At 38.6% G+C, this 24,490-nt stretch overlaps 1 protein-coding gene across 3 annotated transcripts in view; it reads right to left on the bottom strand.

The window, feature by feature from the left end:
- Positions 1 to 22,700, bottom strand: part of RPRD1A (regulation of nuclear pre-mRNA domain containing 1A) — a 46,112-nt gene extending 23,412 nt beyond the window's left edge. The window contains exons 1-7 of one of the 3 annotated variants that reach the window (XM_040588860.1): positions 22,364 to 22,700; positions 11,461 to 11,590; positions 10,672 to 10,778; positions 10,499 to 10,593; positions 9,439 to 9,565; positions 9,164 to 9,339; positions 5,992 to 6,086 (exon numbers count right to left, since the gene is read on the bottom strand). In XM_040588860.1, the coding sequence (XP_040444794.1) occupies positions 6,030 to 6,086; positions 9,164 to 9,339; positions 9,439 to 9,565; positions 10,499 to 10,593; positions 10,672 to 10,778; positions 11,461 to 11,590; positions 22,364 to 22,514 (843 nt within the window). In that variant the 5' untranslated portion in view covers positions 22,515 to 22,700 and the 3' untranslated portion in view covers positions 5,992 to 6,029. Of the gene's footprint in view, positions 1 to 5,991; positions 6,087 to 9,163; positions 9,340 to 9,438; positions 9,566 to 10,498; positions 10,594 to 10,671; positions 10,779 to 11,460; positions 11,591 to 22,363 lie in introns of those variants that run through there. The other 2 variants (XM_040588861.1, XM_040588859.1) reach the window with 2 other exon arrangements.
- Positions 22,701 to 24,490: the final 1,790 nt, after the last annotated feature.

Genomic DNA, 24,490 nt, shown 5'->3' with positions numbered 1-24,490 from the left:
CACCGTGAACTTACTCAATTTTGATTCATATGAACTCACATCATTCTGATTCAATAGAATAATTATTGAAACTAAAAATGATCCTTATCTCAGTCATGCAAGATTCGTATGAATTCTTCAGTGTTCTTATTTCCAGTGATGTTTTACCCACAACTGATGGACCTTGTAATAGATGAATTTCTGTTCAAACGGGGATTAAAAACCCAAAACAACAAAAAAACCAAACCAACCACCATGGAAATTGCACTGTCCTTACAAACCACAAAATGTTGATGTGTTCTAAAAATATTTCATCAATACATTTTTTTTTAAATGTAAACAGGTTTTCATATCACCTATACTTATTAGTTTGCACAAGTTAACATTTCTTCCAGCAAAACCTTTATTTTCCCCTATGCTGACATTAAAATACAACTAATAACAAAGGGTAATAAATTACTTCATTATGGGCTCTGAAAATACTTGCTGCCTCAGACTATAACGGAAGCTGAAGAATTATTTTCCAATGTGTATGTGAGGACATAGGTAAATATGAGCACTCTGTCCAAGATCTACAGTAACTACACTGGATGCAAATTTTCTTTAAATGCAGTCTCAAACAACTAGTTGTTGCCACTTGGTAGACTTTTAACTTGCTGTGCATATTCAAATTCTTCAGAAAGGTATCAGCCCTGTCCACAAATCATCAGAAACACTGAAAATTCATAAATGAGATAGAATGAAATTTGCTTTGTTTTGTTTCAGCAAGGCTGAGAGTAAAAGCAAGCTGATGTTCTAGCCATTTATCTTCTTTCTTCTGTCAGATTCTCGCCAGCCTTTCCAACCAACCAGCCAAATTATCATCAAAAATGCAACAAAAGTATTTAACTACCTGTATATGTCAAAGTAAAGAATAACTTGAGTGTGGTGTGACCTTCTGACTTCATATAGAAGCTTGGTGGACCAAAAATTTTATTAAGATTTCTAGATCTTAATGGTGGCAAAAAAAAAAAATTCCAAGTACATTTTGAGTATCAGCCTAACAACACAGGCTGTAGTTAGGACAATTTAAAGAGAACACTAAGGAGCACAGCATTTGAGCTGAACACAATTATCTTTGAATCCACATGGGCTTATTTTCCTGTTAAATGAAACTACCAGAAGACATTAGCTAAACCAACAGATTTCTATTCAGTTTATACAATTAATCTCAAATTGTGCCACAGAGCTGATAGCTTCCTTTCCCTTCTCTCTTCCATGCAACGTTCAGTTTCTTTTTTGAAACTAGATTACAAATGTTTCTTTTGTAACTCTAAGAGTGAGAAAGCCCAATGTTTTAGTCTGTGTAGTTACTACCTGTCATTCCAGCGTAGCCTTACATTTCTATTTAGAATTTACAGTTGCTTCAAGAAATAATTCCAAAAGCAAGTTTCCAGTTGCAGGAGGGATACAAACAACGTTTACAGTTCTGCTGACTTTGTATTCACAATACAGATTAAAAAAAAAAAGTTCTTAAAATTTAATAAGACTAGCAACACAAGCATCAGGATTTTAAGAAGTCTGACAGCAGCAAATTTACTCTTGGAAATTAAAGGCTGTAGAAAAGGGATAGTCTTAACTTGAAAAACTACATTGCTACTACTGGCATAAATAGGCCCTACAGTTTCAGTATTTCTTACATCCAGTTCTTACATCAATTTCTTATATCCAGTTGTTTGGGGTGTTGGCTTTTTTTCTTTTAACAAACATCTGATCAAAGCAAAGGGAACATCTGCTGCAGAAAGTGCCTGATGAAGTCAACTGCCAATCTAGAGCTGTCCAAAAGCTTAAGACGTTCTAGACAGACACCTATTATTCTGCTTCCAATTTCCTACCATCTCAGATGTTTGTTTGCACAAAACCCAAATCCATTACATACCTGTAAAACTCGTTCTTCCGGGATGACACAAATAGGTCCATTTGTTTTGGTTAACAGTATGAAGTCTTTGGCTTGCAACAAGACAGAAAAATTCTGTCTAAAGTCTCACAAACAACAGAAGTCCTACCTAGACAAGACCAGTATCTTCTCTCAGTATTTTTAGAACTAGGAATTCAAAAAGGTACCCTCAAGGGTATTGGATTAAAGTACCCAGTATCTTGTTGGGTGTTTTTTTATTTCCTCTTTTCAAATAAAATGTAATGGGTAAGTTGCAGAGTGAAGGTTAAAAACCCCCACCCTTCACAGATCAGGGTAAAAATGGTAAAAAAATGTATAAATACAAAAGTTGTAACATTTTTATTACCCTGTTTCAAAACCAAAGCATTTTCAGTGTGACAAATAATGCTTTAAAACATGATGAACTGAAGCAAAAGGTTATCCTTATTTTACAAGGATGAGCAAAATACGACCTACAACGTGCCCAATCTATTAGAAAAGCCAGGAGTTATACTGAAATATCCAGTAATTCAATTTAGAAAGCAGTATTCAAGTGTTTCTGTTGCTCTGAACGACAACACAGAGCTCTGAAGTCTAATACTCCCAGGTACAAACTGAGAAACTGTATTGTATCTGAAGCTGCAGTTGTTGTCAAGTCACAATATAAAAAAGGGATATTTATTGCTCAAATAAAAAGAGCTTGTAAGCTTGTTAAAAGAAATGGGGCAAATAAGCATTATTCTCATATAAAACGGGTACAGCACAAAGGAACAAAATGCACTGAGCATCTGACTTTGCTGTCTTTGACATAAGGTCTGCTGTTCTCCACTCTAATTCAGCAAATGACTTCTACAAAACTTAACCTTTACAACTGTATCTCCTGTCACTGACAAAAATACTCATAGAAACAAAAGAACAACCAAATTTCAAAAGATTGGTTAGCAACCTGTAAGCATGCTTAGCAAGACTACTTTATTGCAGATAAGAGAAGCAACCTGCGTCTCATTTTAAATGCCCCTTCCACATTCTCTAACTTCTACCTTAATAAACCTTAAGGTAAGAGGAGTACTGCAGTGATTGCTTAATTCTCTCCAGTCCTCTTCAGGTAGATAATGCAAACTACTGAGCTTACTGAAGTTCAGTTCATTTGGCGTTTTTTTGGGGGCGGGGGCTGGTTTTGTTTGAGTTTTATTTTTTAAAAACACAAACACACCAGTAACTATTCACTAAAGGACTTGCACCATGCAACTCAACCTTCAGATGAAAAGTGTATTTACACTATACAATGCATCTCAAATGGTCATTCAAAGCCAACCTATGAGCAAGGGCTTTGAACCTATGTAAAGAAATCTCTATGCTTGACAGCCCGTTTCTGAATTATATTCCATTTCGTACAGGGTAGGATGGGGAGAACTACAATGAAGAAAAATCGTTCATTAGAGATCCTTAGCCTACATTTCCCTCCCAACTCTTAAAACCTAAATACATTTTTCTCAAAAACAGTGAAAGTTACTTGAAATTGGCCCACAAAAGAAAAAAAAAATCTGGTAAAGGCTCTCCCCTCCCTTTTGAAAAGATGTACAGTCATGATTCCCTCAGCTCAAGAATATCTGGATCAATTCAAACACCTCCTTGACTAGAAGTCATATAGTCCCTGAAATGGAAGCACCATCAACCCAGCCTGAATTTCTGAAGCTGTAATCCTGAACAGAAATGAATGTGGTGGTTCATAATGTCGAGGCTGCACAAAAGGGTCTGTTTGGCATCACTGCTTACAGGGAGTCTTTTGCTGCAAAGCACCTATCAGACGATCTTAAATACTTAACAGTCTTCATGAGTACAGATGAAGCTTATTGCATACTTCCTGATATTTACCAGCTACTGGTTCTGTAATCATTACACTGTTAGTAGCAGGCACAGCACAGTTGTAAGTCAAGATTAACTTGAGTTAATGTGGGGCTGCCCCAGTTAGGGAGTTGTAGATAACCTACAATGCTGCAAACTCCACCCAGAACAAAAAGCAGCATAGGATTCACGCTACAAATCAACCTTCCTCAACTTCAACCAAAGCTCAGTAAAACATTTCAGCTGCTCAGCTGTAAGGTTATGAAGAAATTAATCCCAATCATTTTAAATGGACTTGAAGAAAAGTATGAGGCATGACTAAATGTATTACCTTAAGTTCATCTGGCACTGAAAGAAGCCGGCATACAAAGGTGCTAGGTAAGTATAAGGCGTCTAAAGAAAAGAGAAAACCAGCAAGGAAAGCACTACACCCTGTGATAACACAAAGGGCATAGTGGAGGGAAACAGCAGACAATAGTATCAATGCAGTCTTGCATTGAGAAACAAAACCTAAACAGAAGAGGCCTGTTATACCACTGTCATCCTTAAATTCTCTGCTTGACATTTTTGCCTGCATTTGAAAACATGTAAGCTGTAACTTGGAGGGGGAGGGGGGGCCTGAAGCCTTTGACTCCAGAGCCACAGACTAGGATAACTAACTGCTTGCTGTTTACCCATAAAATCCCATGACAAAACAAAACCCTTTAGGAAGACAAGTCAAGCTATATTGAGCTATAAAGCTCAACAACAAAATAAAAGTACACTGAACATACAATACTCTCGCAACATGCTAAGAAACCACAAGCAATTATAACCAGATGTCTGAGTGTAAGGATATGAATACTGTTCATAAAACTGTAGAAAATAAGGAATACAACACAGCAACATCAATAAAAGTGTCTTAATTAAATGAAAGCTGCTAAAACACAGCACACCTCCCAGAGTAACATTTCCTTCATAAAAATTTGGATTTAGTGACAAGATGTTCCCCAATTTACAGTGGTAAGTTGACAGAAACACTATGTAAGAAACTAGGCCATCTAAGTGTAGCAATGCTGTTTTTCCCTAGCATCAAAATGAAGGTGAGGAGGCCATCTTGCTTTTCTGGAAGAAGGTCATGTTCCCCTGCCCACACTCGTTAATAAGTCCTTAAGATTTCAAACTATCAAAGCTTTTATTTGAGATTCAGTAAGAGTCTGTTTACTCTGTAGTCAATGCAACTGCAGGACAGGCAAAAGCAAGACAATATAAAAAAAAACAGTAAATGAAGTATTTCTCTTGTTCATGTCATCCTTATACTTTTAAGGCCATGTTAATTCTACAACGTCTACAGGACAGTCTTTATCAAAAGGAGATAAGCGCAGCTGAATATAAATTTATGTATACCTGATTCTCTGTTCCTGCATAACAAAAAGCTCTTTTTATAAGCCATCAGCGAGATCAACATTTCTGTTCCAAAACTAGGGGATGGGCAGGATGGTAGGAGGTGGACACAATGAGGAAGCAGGGAGGGAAGAGTCAGCCAAAGTAGCAGAAAACAGGAAATTATATTAGTCCTCAAAGTTCTGAGAAAAAAGGATTCCTACAATAATCTTTCTGCAAAAATTTGCATTTTCTCTACAGACAGAATAATATCTGCCTATAAAACCTATACAAGTTTCCAGATACAGCTACAGTACACTGAACCTTAACTATTTATGCTACTTTAAAACTTACAAAGATTAAGGGAAAAAATTCTTTGGGATGACCCTAAATTTGAGGGGGGGCTTTAAAGGGGCATATGAGCAATTATAAGATAAGTTCGTTCTGTTACCTACGTAAAATGTAAAATAGATGTATATTTATTAATAAAGTTCTTTATTGTGCTTGTGAAGGACAAGTTCTACATCCATCACTTCTCATTTCTGATGTTCATGTAAACCCAATAGCTAGAGTGTAAGTTAAAAAGCAAAGTCTGTAAGTCTTGTTTGCACAGCTCTTTCCTTTTGGTAATGGCAGCTTCAACGCAAGTGACACCCAAACTTCTGCATTTGGAATTTCAAATGATTTAACCAAAAGGACTTGTGAGTTTTAGGAACAATCTTGTGAAATTTTTAATCTTCACGAAAAAGGAATGACACTGGATAAATACTTATGCATCTCAGGCATAAACTCAGTAACATTTGTGAGAATATAGATGAAAATAGCAGAGGTTTGGTATGAGTAGTTACAGAATTCCTCTTCAGTTTTCAAAAACAACAGACAATACAAGATTTTGATTCTTAAATTTATTTTTAGCAGGATGTGTGTACTAATGGATGGTGACATCATTAGAAGATAGGTCCATGTCCACCACCTGCAACAGAAGCTAGACAGATGTTAAAGAAAACAATTTAAGAGTTAAAGATGACACTACTTACCCAGAGCAGACTTATGAAAGCCACCTAATAAACAATACGTTAGCTTTTGGTGCAGACATGATAGCTCATATTTTTCTGTTGACAAAATTGTCAAGATTTAATGCATACATTACCTTGATTTTGATGGGAATCATGCACTTCTGTTTAGAAATAACTATTAGAGAAACTCTTATTCTCAAAAACCTACTCATGGAAAGATTGGTTATTCAAAGTTACTTACCTGTAAATTTTCCTCAGAAGATAAATGATCTGCACATTTTGGTCTAAAGCTCCCATCTAAAGTTTAAAGTTAGCAAGAATTATCTGAGAATTCAAATACTAATACTATTAAACCAGGTCAACAGCAGGTAACTTTTCCAGATTCCACTAAGAATACAACTTGCTTCTTACTATATCTGGGTGTTTGACAGATCATTAATGTAGGATCTCAGCAATATACTCAGATTGATGATGCTAATTCGAGAAGAAATGAAGACTCTGTATGTTACAACACAGAGACCATGTTATACTCAAAAAATGTTGATAGCCAGAAGTCTAACAAAGGCAACAAGCTTGTCTCAAACAAATTTCACCAGAAATTAAGCTTGAGCAGCAAAACCTAGGGACAGACGGTTTAGGAAATACAATCTCAAAGAACTGGGTGACAAGCTCTTTCCCAGTGCTGTTTCAAATGAGAAGTCAAGAAGCGAGGCTCAACTTGAGGTATGCTATTCCCTAAGACTGTCCCAACGGAGGATTAGCAGAGTCCTTGCTTCAGAAAAAAAATGCATCCGGCTACAGGTATTTGATATTTACATTAGAAGACAGCTGTTTGTTAAAAACAGCCAATCAACCTACCTACCTAAGTCAGCTGACCCTATAAGTATCATGAAAATGTCCTCAACTTACATGTCAAAATTTCAGAATGTTTATCAGCCTAGACCTCCCAAACCAAAAGGCACTACTGGTAGTAAGCATAAAGTCACTTCACTCATCTTAATACAACTTCAGAAACTTGGATTTAAAGGTTCTTGTTCTTTACAACCTCTTGACTCATAGCACTTTTAGTACCCTGGGTCGACACCATCTTGGCTTGTAATTTCCTTTACTAATAACCTGCATTTATACCCATACTGATCAGCCTAAAAACATTCCTAAAACCAGCATACCTCAACATCCTAGGACTTCATCGGTTTAAAACACTGCTACAGACACTGAAGACCACCTCCTGCTTTCTAAAGACCAGCCTCTGAAACTAGTCTGAAACTGGAAGCGTGCTGTATTAGAATGATATTCTTTAACAGTTTAAATAATTCAGCCAAGAAATCCAGTTTTAAGAATCATGGCAGCCTGGGAATAAGCAATGCTTTCTCTTGCAGTCATGAACTCTTAAACCTAGTAATATTAGGAAATCAAAATGATTTGTATTTGTTGAAAACAATCAACAAAGGTAGAACCTGTTCACAGCTGCACTTCATTTGTAATTTCTGAAAATTTTAGCTCTCTTGTTTGTACAGAAGTATAAATCTGTCTTAAGGACTAAGTCACTGGCTTGCGAGCAACCCACTATCCCAGTGGTCTACTACACTTAAACAGGGTCTAATTGCTGGTAATGCTCGACATAAAGAAGTGTCTCAATCAGTCCTACAGTGGTAGGGAATTGTCCTTCAAACACATTACACACACACACAGAGGGAAGGTAGGACAGGTGACAAAAAGCTTAAGGCTTCCTGTTCTTTAATCTTCCAGGTTCCATTGTGCAGTTGAATCAGTTGCTACTGCACTCAGCACTACCATGCATACCATCTATCTTAATGAAGATGGCTGATATATTCTTCCCACAGGATAAACACAGTGAAGCTGATAGGAAGAACCTTCATCAAATATTTTTCTGTGAGGCATAGGGCAAAAGAAGGAAGTCAGGAAATAAGACTAGTCTAGGAATTGCACAACTGATTTGAGCGATCACCTCAGATACATTGTGAACAGCATTTTCCTGAACAAAGACCACAAAATCTGTAACTGAAGTTACAGAAGGGTAAAGAAACAACTGAATGAAGACAATATTCTTGATAGGCCTACATGGTGAAACCTGAAAAGCAATAAATTTATGCACCGTGTATGCATGTGCTGCAGTTACAGGGCCTTGCAACTGCTCAGCTATCAGTCCTTGCAAAAGGATGCAGCTTCAGTTCTATTACTGTAATACCCAAGTTATTGCTGGAACCTCTGTCTCAAAGCTGAGACAAGGGATTTGGGAAGCAATGTACATGAAATTATGGACCTATTTAGAATATATGGGATGTTCAACAGGAGACTTGACAGTATTACATGGCAGGAAGGGAAAACAGATTACTGGTAATAGCAAAGAACAGAATAACTTAGGGGATCATTTGCTCACAATGAGCTGTTTGCTCCACATCCTTTTTTTATTAATCATTTGTCCTGTCCTAATGGTGCCTGTGCTGCTAACCAGCTGCATTAGAGGCTGTAGAAGCTAAAACTACATTGTACTGGGTTTAATGAGTGCTTGAATCAGGTTAAAAACTTGTACTGAAACCAGTAATGAAATTCTTATCCTTTAAATGGCTTCACAAACCTATGACTTCCAGAAAGATCATCCTATTCACTAACAGGATTATTACTAAACAATGTAATAGGTAGCTAAGACTTACAACAATGAATGAACAAGAAAAAAAAAAAAAAAATCACCCTATGAAGAATTAAGTTTGTACCATTCAAGGTAAGACTTGCTACCTGCACTACTAAAACTAAGTCTGTACGTATAATGAAGACTGAATAGGCTAAAAACCAGAAAGACACACACTGAAGTGATTACAGTTGCTACATTACCTAATGTTGAGCTGGTTTAATAGATTTAGAGCACTAGAACCAAAAGAAATTTTGTTAATAGTGTGCTGGAAGCAAAGACTTAACAGTGGCAATTAAATATTTACCTTTGGAGAGAAAAGTTGTTTAGGCAAACTAAAAACATATGCAAGAACAAGCTTTAGTGAAGAATGGACTAAAACAAAACATTACGCACTTCCAGCTTATGTTCTTTCTCTGCAAGGAATTCTTTTTGACAACGGAGAAAGTCTGACAACATTCGAGTTAGCTGTTTTCTATCATCTATTTCAGCTGCCAACCTGCCATTGTAATCCGCCAGCAACATACATGCATCATCTACCATTTTGGAAAGTTGCTCTCCAGATTCCTTATCTAAAAAAGCAAGCAGAGAAAAACAAGTAAAGCATGATTTCATTATATATTGTTAATTTCTCAGAACAGCATTTCAGTTACTGGGTCCCCAACCCTCACCTGTTATTCTGTCTAACAGGGACACATCTTGGACCTCTATAGGCAAAGAAGCTATTCTCTGATGAACTGCTGCATCCCCAGAGGCAGCGTTTTCTAGTTCTTGTAATGCTCTAATGAGATCTGTGGTCTGAAAAAAGCATGCAAGATTGAGAACTAGTTTAATTCTAGTACAAAACAGTATTTCACAATAAGCTTATGGAAACAATTTTATGGTAACTTTAACATAATTTATGCTATCAGCATTATAGCAACATTCTACCCCCTCTCAGACTGAAAGCAAAAGAAAACCAAGCCATTAATTCTCAGAACAACATTGCAGCGTTCCCAGTTTTAAAGGTCACCTTCCTAAAATAGATTTTTCATTTAATTTCTTGGTATAGGACTACTTATAAATCTTTTATTTTTGACAGTAGTGAATATTTTACAGTACCTTTCATTTTACTATACATTTTTGAAATTATTTTACTTGTAGTTTTGCTTCACTATTGCATCAGACTAGATCACTGCACTTCTTTTGGAAGTAGGGCTGATGTTCATAGAAGCCCAGATGTCTGTTACAGAGAAACATACTAAATTATGATTATTTGAGGACAGTCACCCCTTGCCATAATAAAAAGCCTTTTGAGATGGGGCAATACCATAACAAAACCCCCACAAGAATTATAAAAGCCATAACAACGCAAAGTAGTAAGAACCTTCCCCAACCACCAGGATTGCAATACTGAGAAATATTTTAGTGATAAATTGATAACAATCTTATTCTAATACATGTGTTATTTGTTACCACCTTGGAAACAAATGAGAACCTAAAACATCATAGAAACTAATGCTGAAAGTCTGATGTGGACAAAGCTGGATATATAGTTCATACAGTGTCAAACAAAGTTACAACACGTTCCATTTGTAACCTAAAGTGCTGTGAGAAAGGTTTCAGGTTTCATCCTTGCTCAGAAACAGTACCTCATTAAAAAGAAAAACAGGGAACATTCAAAACCAAGAGTAACTGAAAATTTCTATATCAAAACATATGCAAATACAGAATTTTATAAACTGCTTCTACCTGTGGAGGGTCAGTGGGAGAACTTCGAGGTGAACAGTTATTTTCATCAACTTTTATCTGTTCATATGTGCGCTTCCTCACCTTTCTCTCTCCATCTAAATGAAAACAGAGGAGTCAGGGAAATAGTATTTCAAACAAGAGACTGAATCTTCATACACACACAAAATACTTACACAACGCTTGCCTAAGTTGTTCTAATACATCATTTTCATAAACAGACCTTTCTTCCCAGATAGAGAGCACTCGGCCAAGGTGTTTCTTACAACTCTCATCAGACTCACTGTTACAAGGAAAAAAGCAAAAAATCAGCCGTAGGTAGAAGTACAGCACAGCCATATGGTTATCTTTTGTGGAAGAACCTCGGCATACCTTAGCGATATCAAAGTATCCAGAAGTCCAATAATCTCATAAAATAACAAAATCATCATGTTTTAAGAAAAGAAAGCAAAGGCCAGTTCAAGATGAGTTAGCAAGCACATAAAAAAAGGCCAACAACCAATTCTTTTTTTCTCTTTGCTTGCTCAACCTGTAAATCTGTAGGTCTGTAACCCTGTTATGCAAACACTGCAAACAGGTTTGTGTTGCTTCAACACCTGCATCCCATGTAAAAATAAGGATCTAATGGCTGCTGGGGAAAAGCAGATCATGCAACACCAGTAATGAAACATATTAACCTGTTATAGCATATAAACACAGACTAAAAGCAAGTCTTAATTTAAGGTATAGCTAAGTTTTCTAAGGCAACAAGGACTGCACGCAGATGAGTTTACTATTTAACTTCATCAAACAGCATTAAGAATACCCAAGATCAAAGGAACACTGAATTAAATTAAATTAACAAGACTTCAAGTACAGAAATAGCATACAAGGACTGTCTGGGTCAGAAGAGATGAACTGAGGACTTCTCTAAACACCCCTTGAATACAGTATGATGAAGGACACTGCACATAAGTTTACTGTACCTTGAAACATGCTTAAAAGCCTCCACTATTACTGGAGCAAAGTCTTTTGTAAATTCTGGTCCTTTCCTTTTGCTGTTCTGTATGACGTCATTGGCCAAGTACAGGAATGTCAGCTTCCTATTTGGTTTTGCTAATAAAAAGAGTGATACACAAGAATAATTAGAAAATTTAGTTCCTCCATCTAACAATTATTTATGCACATTTACACTAAACACAAAACCTCAAATAAAATATGTTTTTCCTATTCTCATTACTGCTTACAACTTTCATGAACAGACTCCAGTCACCTACTGGCTTTCTCTCCTTTCTGCTGTAACTTTGCTTAGATTCTTCCTCCTTCATAATATGACACTAGTTTCCTCTAGCACGCTCTCAAAAAATAAAACAGAGAAAACCACGATATTCCAAAGTATTCCTCAGCCCCAGCTATTTTCAGGTGTTTTCCTGAACCTTATGTGATCTACGGGTTTGGTGGCCTTCAATGATTTTTTCCAAGTACTTCAGCTTCCCTTTGACCCTGCACAAAGTTCTTACACCCATGAAGTCCTCTGAGACAAGGAGCTTCACAGATCCACAATCACTCATGTGAAGAACCTCCTCCTTTTGGTTTGAATTTCTCTCAGTCATATAACCACCCTTCATTCTTGTATGTGAGCAAAATGAGCAGTCAATCCCCAGTCAATCTTCCTATATCATGGTGACACTCCCCTGCTTTATCTCCTAATAATTAAATCATTCATGTGCCTGCAGCCGTAATATCAAGAAAACATTTCAAAAAAACACTTTCAGGCTGCTGGATATCTCTCTTCTCCAAGCATCTCACACATTCTGCACCATTCCCACTAACATACAATTGATTACAAGCTTTCAATTTACAAGATGTTTTTAGAAATCTATTTCATGTTTTCTAAGTGTTCCTACTCAGGTATTTTCATTTAACATCACATTTCATCTAATCTTCATTAGTCTACAGGTTTTTTAGAGCTGCAACTCTTGTAACACTTCTAACCCTGTGTTAACACCAGGAAAAACTTTCAATATCAATTACAACCACACAACCTCAGTATGTATGCTCTGACTTTAAAAAGAGGTTTCTCTTGAAAGACAGGATTTAAATGTTTTCTGCCCTCTCAAGGACAGCAACACTGTGGTAAAGCCAACCTAAGGTTTCTTAAAACTTGTGCTTAGTTGCCAATATGATTTAGCTTTGTTAATATCTACTCCAAGCTCTCAAACATGCAGAACCACCACCCTCACATACATACAGAAAATTAAATGTTGATATACTTCCATTCAAAGCAAATGTTTTTGAGAATAAATTGTGTGCTACAGAAAGACTCCTCTGAAGGATTTTCCCCTTCAAGTATTGAATATTTCCCATCCTCTCGGACAGATATATCCAACAAGTTGAGAGTTCTGGATTAAGCAGGGGGGAAAAAAAGAAACAAGACACTGCATTAAAAGTAAAAATGCACCTATCTCTTAGAATCAAAGCAAACTAAAAAGTGGCAAAAAAGAATTAGTTTGCAAGTGCTGGACACAAGATGGATCTATTAAAAGTCTGCTCCAAACAGTGAAGTCATTACATGCAAACACCCAGGAAATTCATCTATTTGGGTCAAAATCTGGCTAGACTAAAATGCAGATTTTATAAACTTATGCTACTTTATTTCTATACTAAAAACTGACTGACAATATAGCAACACATCCACTCATATTTCAAGTAAATCATAGTTCTGACACATAGAAAGCTTTGAATTAAAGAGACAATCTCAGAAAACACACCTTGTCTCATATGTGCATGAAAATTACTTAGTATTTACCAAAGATGACCCTGTTCCCCTCTCCCATTTCCTAAATGAGCCCAGAATTAGGATTCAAAAATCTAATGAGCAGGCTGTTCCCCATACTACACCCCCTGAACTGCATGCAGGATAGATCCTTGTCCATCCACCTCACAGAAAAAAAGCATTGTTTTAATCCTCAGCGTTGTAACTCATTTATGACATACCTCAACTTCTGTATTTCCAACAAGTAACCAAATCAGCAGAGCTGGTAAAGACAGGAGAGGTATGCAGCGTCATGAAGTCACATGATATTGACTCTCACAAAGGCTAGACTTTATATATTCACTACAGTTAACAGATCAATATACCATGTTTGGAAAAAGCATACTGAAACCCAGAAAATCACTTTCAAGCTTATTTGCTCTAGTATTACCTTTTCAGCTTCCTACTACAGTTCAACAGAAACAATGCTGCATATAACGAAAAAAAAATCCTCAAAATACCATTAAGCTGTCTGTTGGCTTTGGTTAAAAATTCAACTCATATTCTACCCTTGCGTTCACAAAGAATACTGTGAAGTAGCATTTCACTCCTCTTGCTGCAATCATGCTCTATAAAATCCCAAAGCTAAAAATTATGCCTAGCCTGAAGAAGTGTTCCCTTCACTTCACAAATCTTCAGGAGTTACATGCTGGCCTACTACTGCCTGCCTTACACATCAGACTAAAGTGCAACGTAACCTTTAGCAACCGAGGTTGACAACTCAGCTACAAAAACCCTCAGTGTTTTATTGCTACTATGGCTGTAAATTAACTATTGAAGCCTAAAATACAAAATTAAATTTTATAACAGATAGATCTATTCTGAAAAAACTTACTTCTTTACAGTATCTCTCTTCAGTATCAGTGACATTAACTTTTCAGCCCTGGACTTTGATATATCTTAGAGCACCAAAATGGATCAAAGAACAGTTTAACTATTTAAAACATCTCCTCAACATATGGCAAGGCTATTAGTAAAAGCACTCTTAATGTCAGAAAAAAAAATGAAAGAAAAAAAAAAGTAAGATCTTAAGTTAAAGCAGGATCTGAAAGGCACATGCTGCCAGAGTATATAGTGTTAGAAGCAGCTAACCCACAGCATCTCTGGCACACTAACAGTACAGTCTACAAACAAAAAACTGCTAAGAAAGCATCCATGTTGGACCAAGTCATCTTTTCAGAAGCTCTGTGCAGCATTCACATAACTCTTCTGCTTGTTACAGTTAGATTTACCATTTACCCACCACAGCAGTCACCAAAGCAGCTCCCTGAAGCGCTGGATTCTGAAATATTTTAACAGTTCAACAATGCTGCTTGGTATAAGGTAAGCAGGTTACTCTTAAAGGATCCACAATGTGGGTTTTTTTTCCGACGAGACTAACTGGGATTGGCATCTTGCAACGGAAACTAAGTCTGTCCCAAAAATGTATCTGACATATTTAAATACCAGTGAATACACTGCAGATATTCATGGAATTTCACCCTCTCTCAGGCATACAGGAAGAAAGCAGAGAAACATATATTTCTTACATCCCACTCTAAGATTACAGACTATTGACCCATCTGAAAACATATATCAGCCTTTAATCTTCTACAGGCCTGCTCTGCTACACCAGCTGACCTTGAATGAAAATATAATTTAACAGGAGATTTCGAGAAAATGATTATCAGTAGGTTAAAATCCTACAACAATTATTAGCACTGAACAGTTCCTTTTTTACTGAAGCTCTCTAATATGGATTCAAATAAAGATTTGGCTCAATTGCGTTCAAATTACGTTAGTCTACCTACATGCAGCAGAATGTCAGCACTTCTCCCACAATCCCTAGGACACTTCCTGTGTGATAGCATGCTTCCTGTCTTTGCAAGAGAAATTACAGGACATCTTTGTAAACACCTGACAAGATTTCAAGCTCCTTATTATAAGACACAACTCATCTTTTTTAAGTCAAGCAGCACTGAAACTTGACTGCAAGATCACTGATCCTTCCCACTGAGAGGCAACCTCAATTTTTATGCAAGCTGATTAAGTGCAGCATCTTTGCTAACATAACTGAAAATGTATCTGTAAAAAGTTACTTGAGAGGCTACCACCAGAAAGGACAATTCAAAGATAATATAATCCATAAAAGGCATTTTGTACAACAAGCAATTAACAATCTTAACATTCATTAACCTCCTGTTATGAAAAAGTTAAGCTAAGTGTTCAACATTGCTGTCAACTGATTCTCCTGGGGAATTTTACCAAGGTTTGAGAACTGATATATTTCCTTTTCAAAGAGGAGAATAAGATTACCCATAGAACGTTTGAGGGTCCAAGTATCTTGACTTTGAGTTTGGAGGCTAGTAGACAAAGGGAACACAGCACACAGCCACTGCTGGGAAAGAGGCCATCAGTATTAAATTGCCATCGGGATGCAAGAAAGTTGGTCACAAACCAAGGAAACCATTCCAACACAATTACTCTGCAGAAGCTTCCCACTGCACTTAGCGTATCTTGAATTACGTTAACAGAAAAAAACAATTTCTTTCACTGCCTCACCTGGCTGGTACAATGCCAAGATCGATATGAGTTGACAACAACAACAGTTTCACAATAGAAAAGACACTAAAGTATTCAAAAACAGAATGGTGAAAGACACACAGGTACTGGTAAGATACTAGGACATGAGTAGTACAGCAATAAATGAATAAGGGTTTGTACACACTGCATTCTTTCAAGACTAGTATTAGAGTCAACTAGTCAGGCTAGATTATGCAGCCCAAATGTGACTATTTTAAGTGAAAGATTCTTGTATTGCTAATATGTTGCTCCTGACTGCAGGTTAAATCATGTATGTAGCAAATACATGTCCCTAACTTGAGTCAACTTCAAAACTGAAGTTTGGCCTGCTGTTGGCTGATCTCCAAATGTTTTTGCACAAATGAGAAGATTCATGGGCATAAGCAGGAAGGTATCCACAATCACATCTGTCTTAAGTATCTTACTGGCCTCCTCAAGAACACCTACTAACCAGTAAGCCATAGTTTTGTTTCTTTTAAATAAAATAAAGCATTTATTCTCTCAAGTATTATCACACCGGCCAATGACACTATACCACGTAAGTAAAATAATCTTACAACTACCAGTAGAGAAAGGCTCCTTCTCTTGGCAAAAAAATTATACTACATCGTACAGAAAATAATTGCTTTAAATCAGGGACTTGTTTCCTGAAATTCACTTCACATCTGCAGGGCAATGTATTTCTACCACTTTTGGCTGCGGTTCTGCTCCAAAACAGCTGAGTGAGTATCAGAGTAATTCACATGTAGTACTGCTTTCAAATTTGGTTTCAACATTGCTAGGCCTTCTCAATTTGCCTACTAAGATATATTCCAATTTGCAGCAGCATTGAGCAACTGCCACCACAAGCACTAGCTTCAGAAAACTGTATTGCATCAATGCCAACAGCTATGAGGACTCAAACACTAGCATATGACCCAGCAGTAGAACCTGTAGATAGACAGCCATAAATAAGCAAAAATAGTCACTTCTTGTATGGCTGAATTACTTCAACACACCAAAATAAACAAAAAAGTTCACACACAATAAACTGGAACAGCAGGTAAACTGGCAGAGTTGTGCTACAAATATGTCACTCTGTAGCAGCCCAGATGTACTTATACAATTGCAGCTGTCTAAAAGACAATATACAATGGTTCTGCTAACTTGTATAAACTTTGCAGTGATGACACTCATCAGTGCAACAATGGGTGGGGTGACAGATGAGAGCCGAACCAAGAGGTCAAGTGATTAAGGGGGGTGGAGTGTGTGTTCAGCTTCAGTTTCTAGGACTGACTACCTATGAGATGCCATGTCAGGCCCTGAGGAAACAGATACCTGAATTTGAAATTAGGTTTAAAGATACAACACAACAACTACTAAAACATCACTGGGATGTAAATACCTAACAAGTGCCAGAGCAGACCTGGAAAAGCTAGCAGAAAATGAGCTGACAGGAAAAGAAGGTATTACAGACAACTAACTGGAGCTTAAATTAAGAAGTCCCATATTACCAAACTCAAATATTTAGCAATTTCACTTTATTTTAACTCAGTACAGCAAGAATCACATGGAGCCTACTGAACAAGCACTTACTATTCATTCTAGATGGCTGGCTGATGCTTTGAATTACAGAACTGAAGTTTTTCATTTCTAAACAGCACACACAAACAACAAACCCCTAGAGCTGCAAAGAATCCTGCAACTAGGGAGCAAGAGATGTATGCGAGAGAACATAACCAATTTGCAAACAAAATTAAGTCAACAGCCTCCATCTCAGAAGACCCTCCTCAAGCAGGTTCCTTCAAAGGTTTCTCTTACACAGGCTTACACAACAAAACTGCATGTATAATGCTACTACTTAATTTAAAAAAAACACTCACCTGTAAGGCAATCCCTTTATGGATAGATAAAATTAAATAGTTTTAATGGGCCCACCAGCTGCATTTTGGGAATGACTGATATATTCCCATTAATGAATTAGTTGTACTAAACTACTTAAATACTGAGTAAGCTTATGACTGCTAAGTAATTAAATATTTAACTTTGAGTGTTACATTTCATACATCCAAAATCTAGCCGAAGCAGTATCATTTCCCTCCGCACACACTTTTCAAGGCTTTACAAAATTCTCCCTAACACCATTCGAAAGGTCTCTGTAAAATACTTACGTGATGTGGCAACATTATCGCAAAAGTTAATGCCCACAAGTTACTTTGAAGCAATTATGAAACTGCCACAAGTACCACAGTAAAAAAGCCACACTTTTCTAGAATAAAAATCCAACCTGTGCTAAGTTTTTCATGTAAGACATTTAGCACAAATGAAGTACTGAAAGAGTACCCCCCCAATTATTTATTCCATAAATCAACTATGAAATTAAAAAAATGCAGACTCATGATCAGCATCAGCCAATGCTAACACAGGCTGTGGCCTAAAGGAGTGATGATACTATTGTCAGTCTCCTTTGTACCAGCACCAGCTTTCCATCAGGGAACTCATATATTTCAAAACTAACTATTGGTTTTGCTGATTTTCAGCAGCAGCACAGCACAAGATACTGCCAGCAAAAAAACATCAAAAATACTTAAAGACATATTTAACCAACAACAGAGTGGAAAAGAAGCTGTTCTGTTGCCATTGTAGACCTCTGCTTATCTGTCAAAACAGAAGTCTTTGTTATTTCATTGCAGTTGTCACTTAAGTTAAAGGTATTCTATTAATCTTTTCTCATCGTTTTACTTATCAATGAACAAAAGATCAGTGAACTACAGAATCTGTTCTCCAATAATCATAACAATAGATAGTAAAAAAAAACCACCACTACAGACACTGAAATGTGAAGTACCTTGAGTGACACCTAAGTGGTTTGGCACAACTGCAGCATCAGGAATACTTAACACCCCAGGCAGAGACACCTCAGCACCGATCACCCCACCCCAGCAGCATAATTCATCCATACACTTGCCATTAGCACATATTTGAGGTCAGTCATTAAACAGCCTGTCTCCACACTGAGTCTTTTGAAGCATGTAATATACAACTCCTTATCGTAATTTCATCAAACTACTGGTTGTATAAGACAACATCCTTTCCTTGAGTATTTGTGACAGTTACTAAGTGTCTGGACAATTATCAGTATCAGTACTTTCACAATACAGTAAATTCTAGAATACATCATACAAGCTGTCTTCCAATTTTTTATTATTTCTAAGAATGACCTGATTAATTCTACATGCCAGTACTCTAAGAACGATGTATAAAAGTTATGGTAGTACTAGGAAAAAAAATATACATGAATACTCCTTCAGGAATCAGTTCCATCAACTGACTTGATGTAATTTTAGCTAAACACGAGTTCAGCAAGACAAATCCAATGTTACGTAACTGCTCCAAGTTATGACAAAGACATGCAAGTTTTGCCTGTGCTCCAAGTTTATATTAAGTACAAGAATTCATCAAGGGAACTAATGAAAGTTCAACTGCAGAAAACCTGTAGATGAAGGTGCATAGAACTGATGATTTGTAGAGATGCCCTAATATGGGACCCGACCACTACCCAAGTAAACCAAGTAAACAGAAAGGGACTAAAATCTTATGTTGCCTAAGTTATATGCACATTTGAAAAGCTGCCTTTTCACCTCTACTCCAACAGGATATAAAGACAATGACTATTTTAAAAATAAAAACAATCTGAACCAAACATTAATGAACAAAAGAGCTGTGATCCTAGTACTTGTTTTCACGAATAACTAAAGACTGATCTGACACAAGACACAAGGGACCTTTTACCAAAACAAAGCATCCAGAAAAAAAATGTAGTATCACACTGTACTGTGTTCAACTCGGTTATACAATGTTCTACGGGCCTGAAAGAAACTAGGCTGGAAGGAAGGTCTGGAAACAGGGTTGACAATAGAAAAAGGGTACAATGAACAGAAACTAAATTGAGAAAGGCTAGGTTCACTTCTCAGTCCCAGGACACTACTGGCTAGCAACAAAGGCAGCCCATGCCAATAATTTTTGTGCCCATATTCGCCAAATAGAGATCATTTTCCTCTCGGGTAGGAGGAAAATCATATTTCTATGGTTTGGATGGCGGGCAAGTCAGGAGCCTTAAACTTACACTATTTAAGGACTCATTGCCAGCATTCTGCTTTGTGATGTTTTATGCAAGTCACTTCACTGCAGCATACCGGTTTTTCTTCTCATCTGCCCCATGCTGTCTGCTTAAGACCACTATACCTTTGGGGATCAGAGACCATCTTAGAATTCTGTGCTGCAATTAGCAAAAAGTTAGTACTAAGGCAAATGTAAGCTGGTCTATGAAGCTCAAGTACTACTATCAGAGGTGGAAAATTAAAATACATCCTGTGTATATTAACTATGCCTGCTTCAATGAAGTGGTTGAGGAACAAAGGAAAGAAGCAGCACTTAACACAAGGCCTAAAAGCCCAGAAGAAAAGGTGCAGGACCTTGAAAGCAACTAAGCTACTCCTACCAGAGACAGACTACCACATGCTTTCCACAGACCCTTGAAGGTTTGCTTCCAAAAAGAAGTCACCAGATATATCTTCTTTGAAGCAGTAAAAGCTGGACGAATTTAACAAACTGAAGATAAAACCAATTATAGCAGGTATACTCATCTGAAGCTCAAAACAGGCTTAAAAGTGGAAGCCAGACACAGAAAGCATACCCATGAGTTCTTAAGATCATTATCCTGAACTCTCAATGCCATCTTCAAACATGTAGCCTGTGTTTCAAATGTTCGAATTCTCCCATTTGTCAAACAGCACAACAGGAAAATTACGCTAATACTAAAACTCTGGCTCTGTGTCAATTAGTTTAAAGATACTTTTCTGATACCATTCAGAATACCAAACATTTAAGTTGGTTGCTTAGAAGGCCCAGATAACATGAAGTGTTTCAGATGCTGATGGAAGATCCATCCATTTGTTCTCGGAACAGGAAAGAAAGCTTGCAAACATATAGTGAAAATGTTTTGTTCATGAGATGAAATATGCCACCAAATAAGTCTTTCTTTAGGCAACATAAAAAAAGAATTTAACTCATCTTTTAAGAGTTAAAAAATAAAATTGCACACAAAAGGCGTATTTTAAACAAAAACACAGTAGCCACGTGAAAACCTATAGAGTTTAATTTCCATACTATAAAGTTCAGCACTACTTCATACTCAAGATTTTTATTTTAATGATAGTTTGGTCCATTTGCTATGAAGTTATACCCCCTAGCCAAGATGTAGTTATGATCCAGCCACGCACTCTTTGTATTCCATTACACGTAATTTCTGCAAGTTGACTGTTCCTCTTTGTTGTGTGAAACTAAGGGAGTGGCTCCTCTTTTGTGAAACCAGAATTATTTAGGCTAGAAAAGACCTTTAAGATCAAGTCTAACTGTTAATCTAGCACTGCCATAAATCATGTAATGGTTTAGTGCTATTCTTCCTCTCCACTCTAGCCTTCTACTTTTCCCACTAAAGATCTACATATTAATGGGGCTCCAAAGGAAGCCACTGGAAGACAGCAACATTTCCTAGAGCAAAGCAGAATTCTAGCAAGTGATTCTACTTTTACTTAAATGAGTTCACTTAAGATCAAATTACTTTCCAGTCAGCTCAAACAAACCTTTATACGCCATTTCCTCCTTTCAGTCCCTGAACCACTCACTGCCTATAGATGCAAGTTCTTTCCTGTTAAAAGGTAAGCCAAGTAAGTCTGCACACTCAACATCAAATTACTCAATACATTTAAAGAAAAACACATTTTTATTATGCTGACATCGGCATTCGCCACCTGACAAAAACAGAAAGTGAAAATCACTTTGGACACACTACATTGCTCTTCCCCCAGAATATTCCCATCCTCAGCTGCCCTACAACAATAATTGCTGGTATGAGTGGGCAAAGCCACCGTATCCTGAAACTCAAACAATATTACAGCTAACTAGCCATCATTGTAGATGATGATAGGCAATGCCTAAAAGGGGTCGTCTTGGAAAAGCCTTAACTACCAGTATTAAAACAACTCTCTGCCTTCCACTTTCCCACCTTCCTCTCTCCTTCCACAAAAAAGGGAAGATAAAACACAACAAGCCTACTCAGAGATCTTACTGAGGGGGGATAGTGGGATGGGATGATGACAAGAGAGCAGAGGAAAAAAAAAAAAAAAAAAAAAAAGAGGAGAAGCACCTCCCAAGCCACAGTCGTCAAGAAACTGAGACCCGGGGTGTAACACTTGCCCCAATAGCTCTATTCTCCGCAGGCGCTAGGCCAGGGCAGGCCCGGCCGCCCGGAGAGCCCCGCCATCTCCTCCTCCTTGCCCGGCCCGGCCGGCCGGCCGGGGAGCCCCGCCATCCTCCCCTCGGCAGCCACGCACCCGAGGGCGGCCCCCCTCCCACCGCGGCCACGCCGGCCGCCCCCCCCCCCCCCCCCACGCCCGCCGCCCCCCCCCGAGCAAGGCCCCACCCGGCACCGAGTGCGGCGCAAGGCCCGGCGGCGGCCGTGCCTGCCTCACCTTTTCGCAGCTCCCGCTCCCACACGCTGACGATGAGCGCCGAGTGTTTGCGGTGGTGGATGAGCCACAGGCTCAGGGTCTGCACGCTCTGCTGCGAGTTGCTCAGCTCCGACAGCTTCCGCTCCAGCGCCGCCTCCGAGAACGCCGACATTGCTGGGCCGCGCTCGGCCCCGCCGCCGGCCCTGCTCGGCCGCGCTCAGTCCCCGCCTCTCCGCCCCAGCGGGGGAGGAGCCGGCTGAGCCCCGTCCCTTCCCGCCTCGCCGGCCGCCACTTCCGCGCGCCCCGGCAGCCCGGCGCTAACAAAATGGCGACGGCCGAACCTCCCGGAGAGCCGCCCGGCCCCGCCCCCCTTCTCCTCCCTTCCTCACTTCCGGCAGCGGCCCGCCGCGGGGGGGTACGGGAGCCGCTCGTGCCCCGGGAGCGCGCGCGTCGGCCTCGCGTCTCTCCCAGCAGCCTGCGCGCGGCCCCCGGGCGCCACCGTCAGGGCGGGCGGGACGGACCCGGCCCGGGGTGGCGGGAGGCTTGGTTGCGCGCGCCAGCCGTGCCTTACCCGGTGACTGCGGAGAGTTCCTGGCGGGCTCCGGGAGGCTGAGGGATGTGGCGCGCCGGAGCAGCTGGGGCCGTAACTAGAAAAGGAGGGATACGTCAGCGTTTTGCCCTGGGAAATAACAAAAACCCAGACACGAGTAAGGGCCCAAGGCAGCCCAGGCCTGCCCGCGTCCTACCCCTAGCCTGTGAAGGAGCTGCCTGTCACACAGGGTGTGTGGCATTTCACACTTGCAGGTGGACACTTGCTCCACAAATATGGCTGAGCCTCATTTTTAAAAGCTGCCCCGTTTTAATTTTCACCCCCCTCTTTTGTTCTTTTTTTCCCCAATTTATGGCATTGACAGTATTGTGTAACAGACTTCCACTGTTCAATGGCAATATGAAGCCAAAAGCATTGCCTTTATTGTTTCAAACCTCTTTCCCTAAAGCTTTATTGAATTCTTGCTAATTCCGCTGTTTTCAAAATGGTGAATAAACATGATTTTCTGCTCACCTTTGCATTCTCTCATGTATTTTTATATGGTTTCATCAGTTACTTTTCAAGCTGAAAGATCTAAGTCAGTGCTTACATGGAAGGTGCCCTACGCTGCTGAACATGATGTGAGCATTTCTAGCCTTCCTACTGCTCTTTTAAAAAACACCTAACATCACTTCTTATTTTAAACATCGCCAACTAACACATTTTCAGAAAACTATCTACCTTAACTCCTGTGGGTCTGTCCTGAATCCTGTTTCTGTACCTAATAATTATGACTGCACTTCATGTCTTTCTCAGATATGTTAGTATTGCTATGAAATTGTCTGTATTAATTAGAAAAAAAATGTGTATTTGTTACTCTTGGGACATCCTGGCAATGGTTAAGTATTCACCCTTAAAATGGAGTATTCTTATAATATTTCACACATCCAGTTTGTCCTCACCAAACAACAGAAAGCTAGTTATGAAAAAAAGTTCTTTACAGAATTTTTTAAACTTTAGAAAGTTTTCTCCCTGATTTATGTCTGACATTGAGATGTCCAGAGGCTTCTTTTCAGGCCATTTTTCCTGATGTTGATTCTTAGTGAAATCTGCCCTTTAAACATAAAACATTGGAAAGGCTGAGAGGGGAGTGTTCGGTTTTCATGTGAATTCTATTTACAAAATAATCTGTAGCATGAATGATTTTCGGGGAAATAGAAAGGATTTTGCAAAAATGCTTTTGACAGAAATTTAAGTGAGGAGCTGCACAGATCACTACAGAGTCTCTTTTTCTATCATTTCACTGCATTTTGATCATCATGAGTGAAAGAACCTGTAACATATTGCTGTTTTTGCTACGTACAACAGAGGACACTCTGGCATTAAGTAGACTGGCCAGTGAAGTAAAATTAAGACATAGCTAGCTAACATGGATGCAAGCATTAGAAAAATGAAGTATGAATGGTAATCTAGTAACTAAAATTCAAATACCGTTTTCTGGAGGCATATATTCTGATGTTAGGAGAAGCTTTTGGGCAATTATGGAGAAAGAAACATATCTCTCACATACAAGACTAGATTAAAAAATATGTAGCAACAAAAAGTGAAATTTAGATGTT

Source organism: Falco naumanni, chromosome 3, assembly GCF_017639655.2.
Source record: "Falco naumanni isolate bFalNau1 chromosome 3, bFalNau1.pat, whole genome shotgun sequence".
NCBI classification, from domain to species: domain Eukaryota; kingdom Metazoa; phylum Chordata; class Aves; order Falconiformes; family Falconidae; genus Falco; species Falco naumanni.
This window is presented reverse-complemented; position numbering and strand designations above follow the sequence as displayed.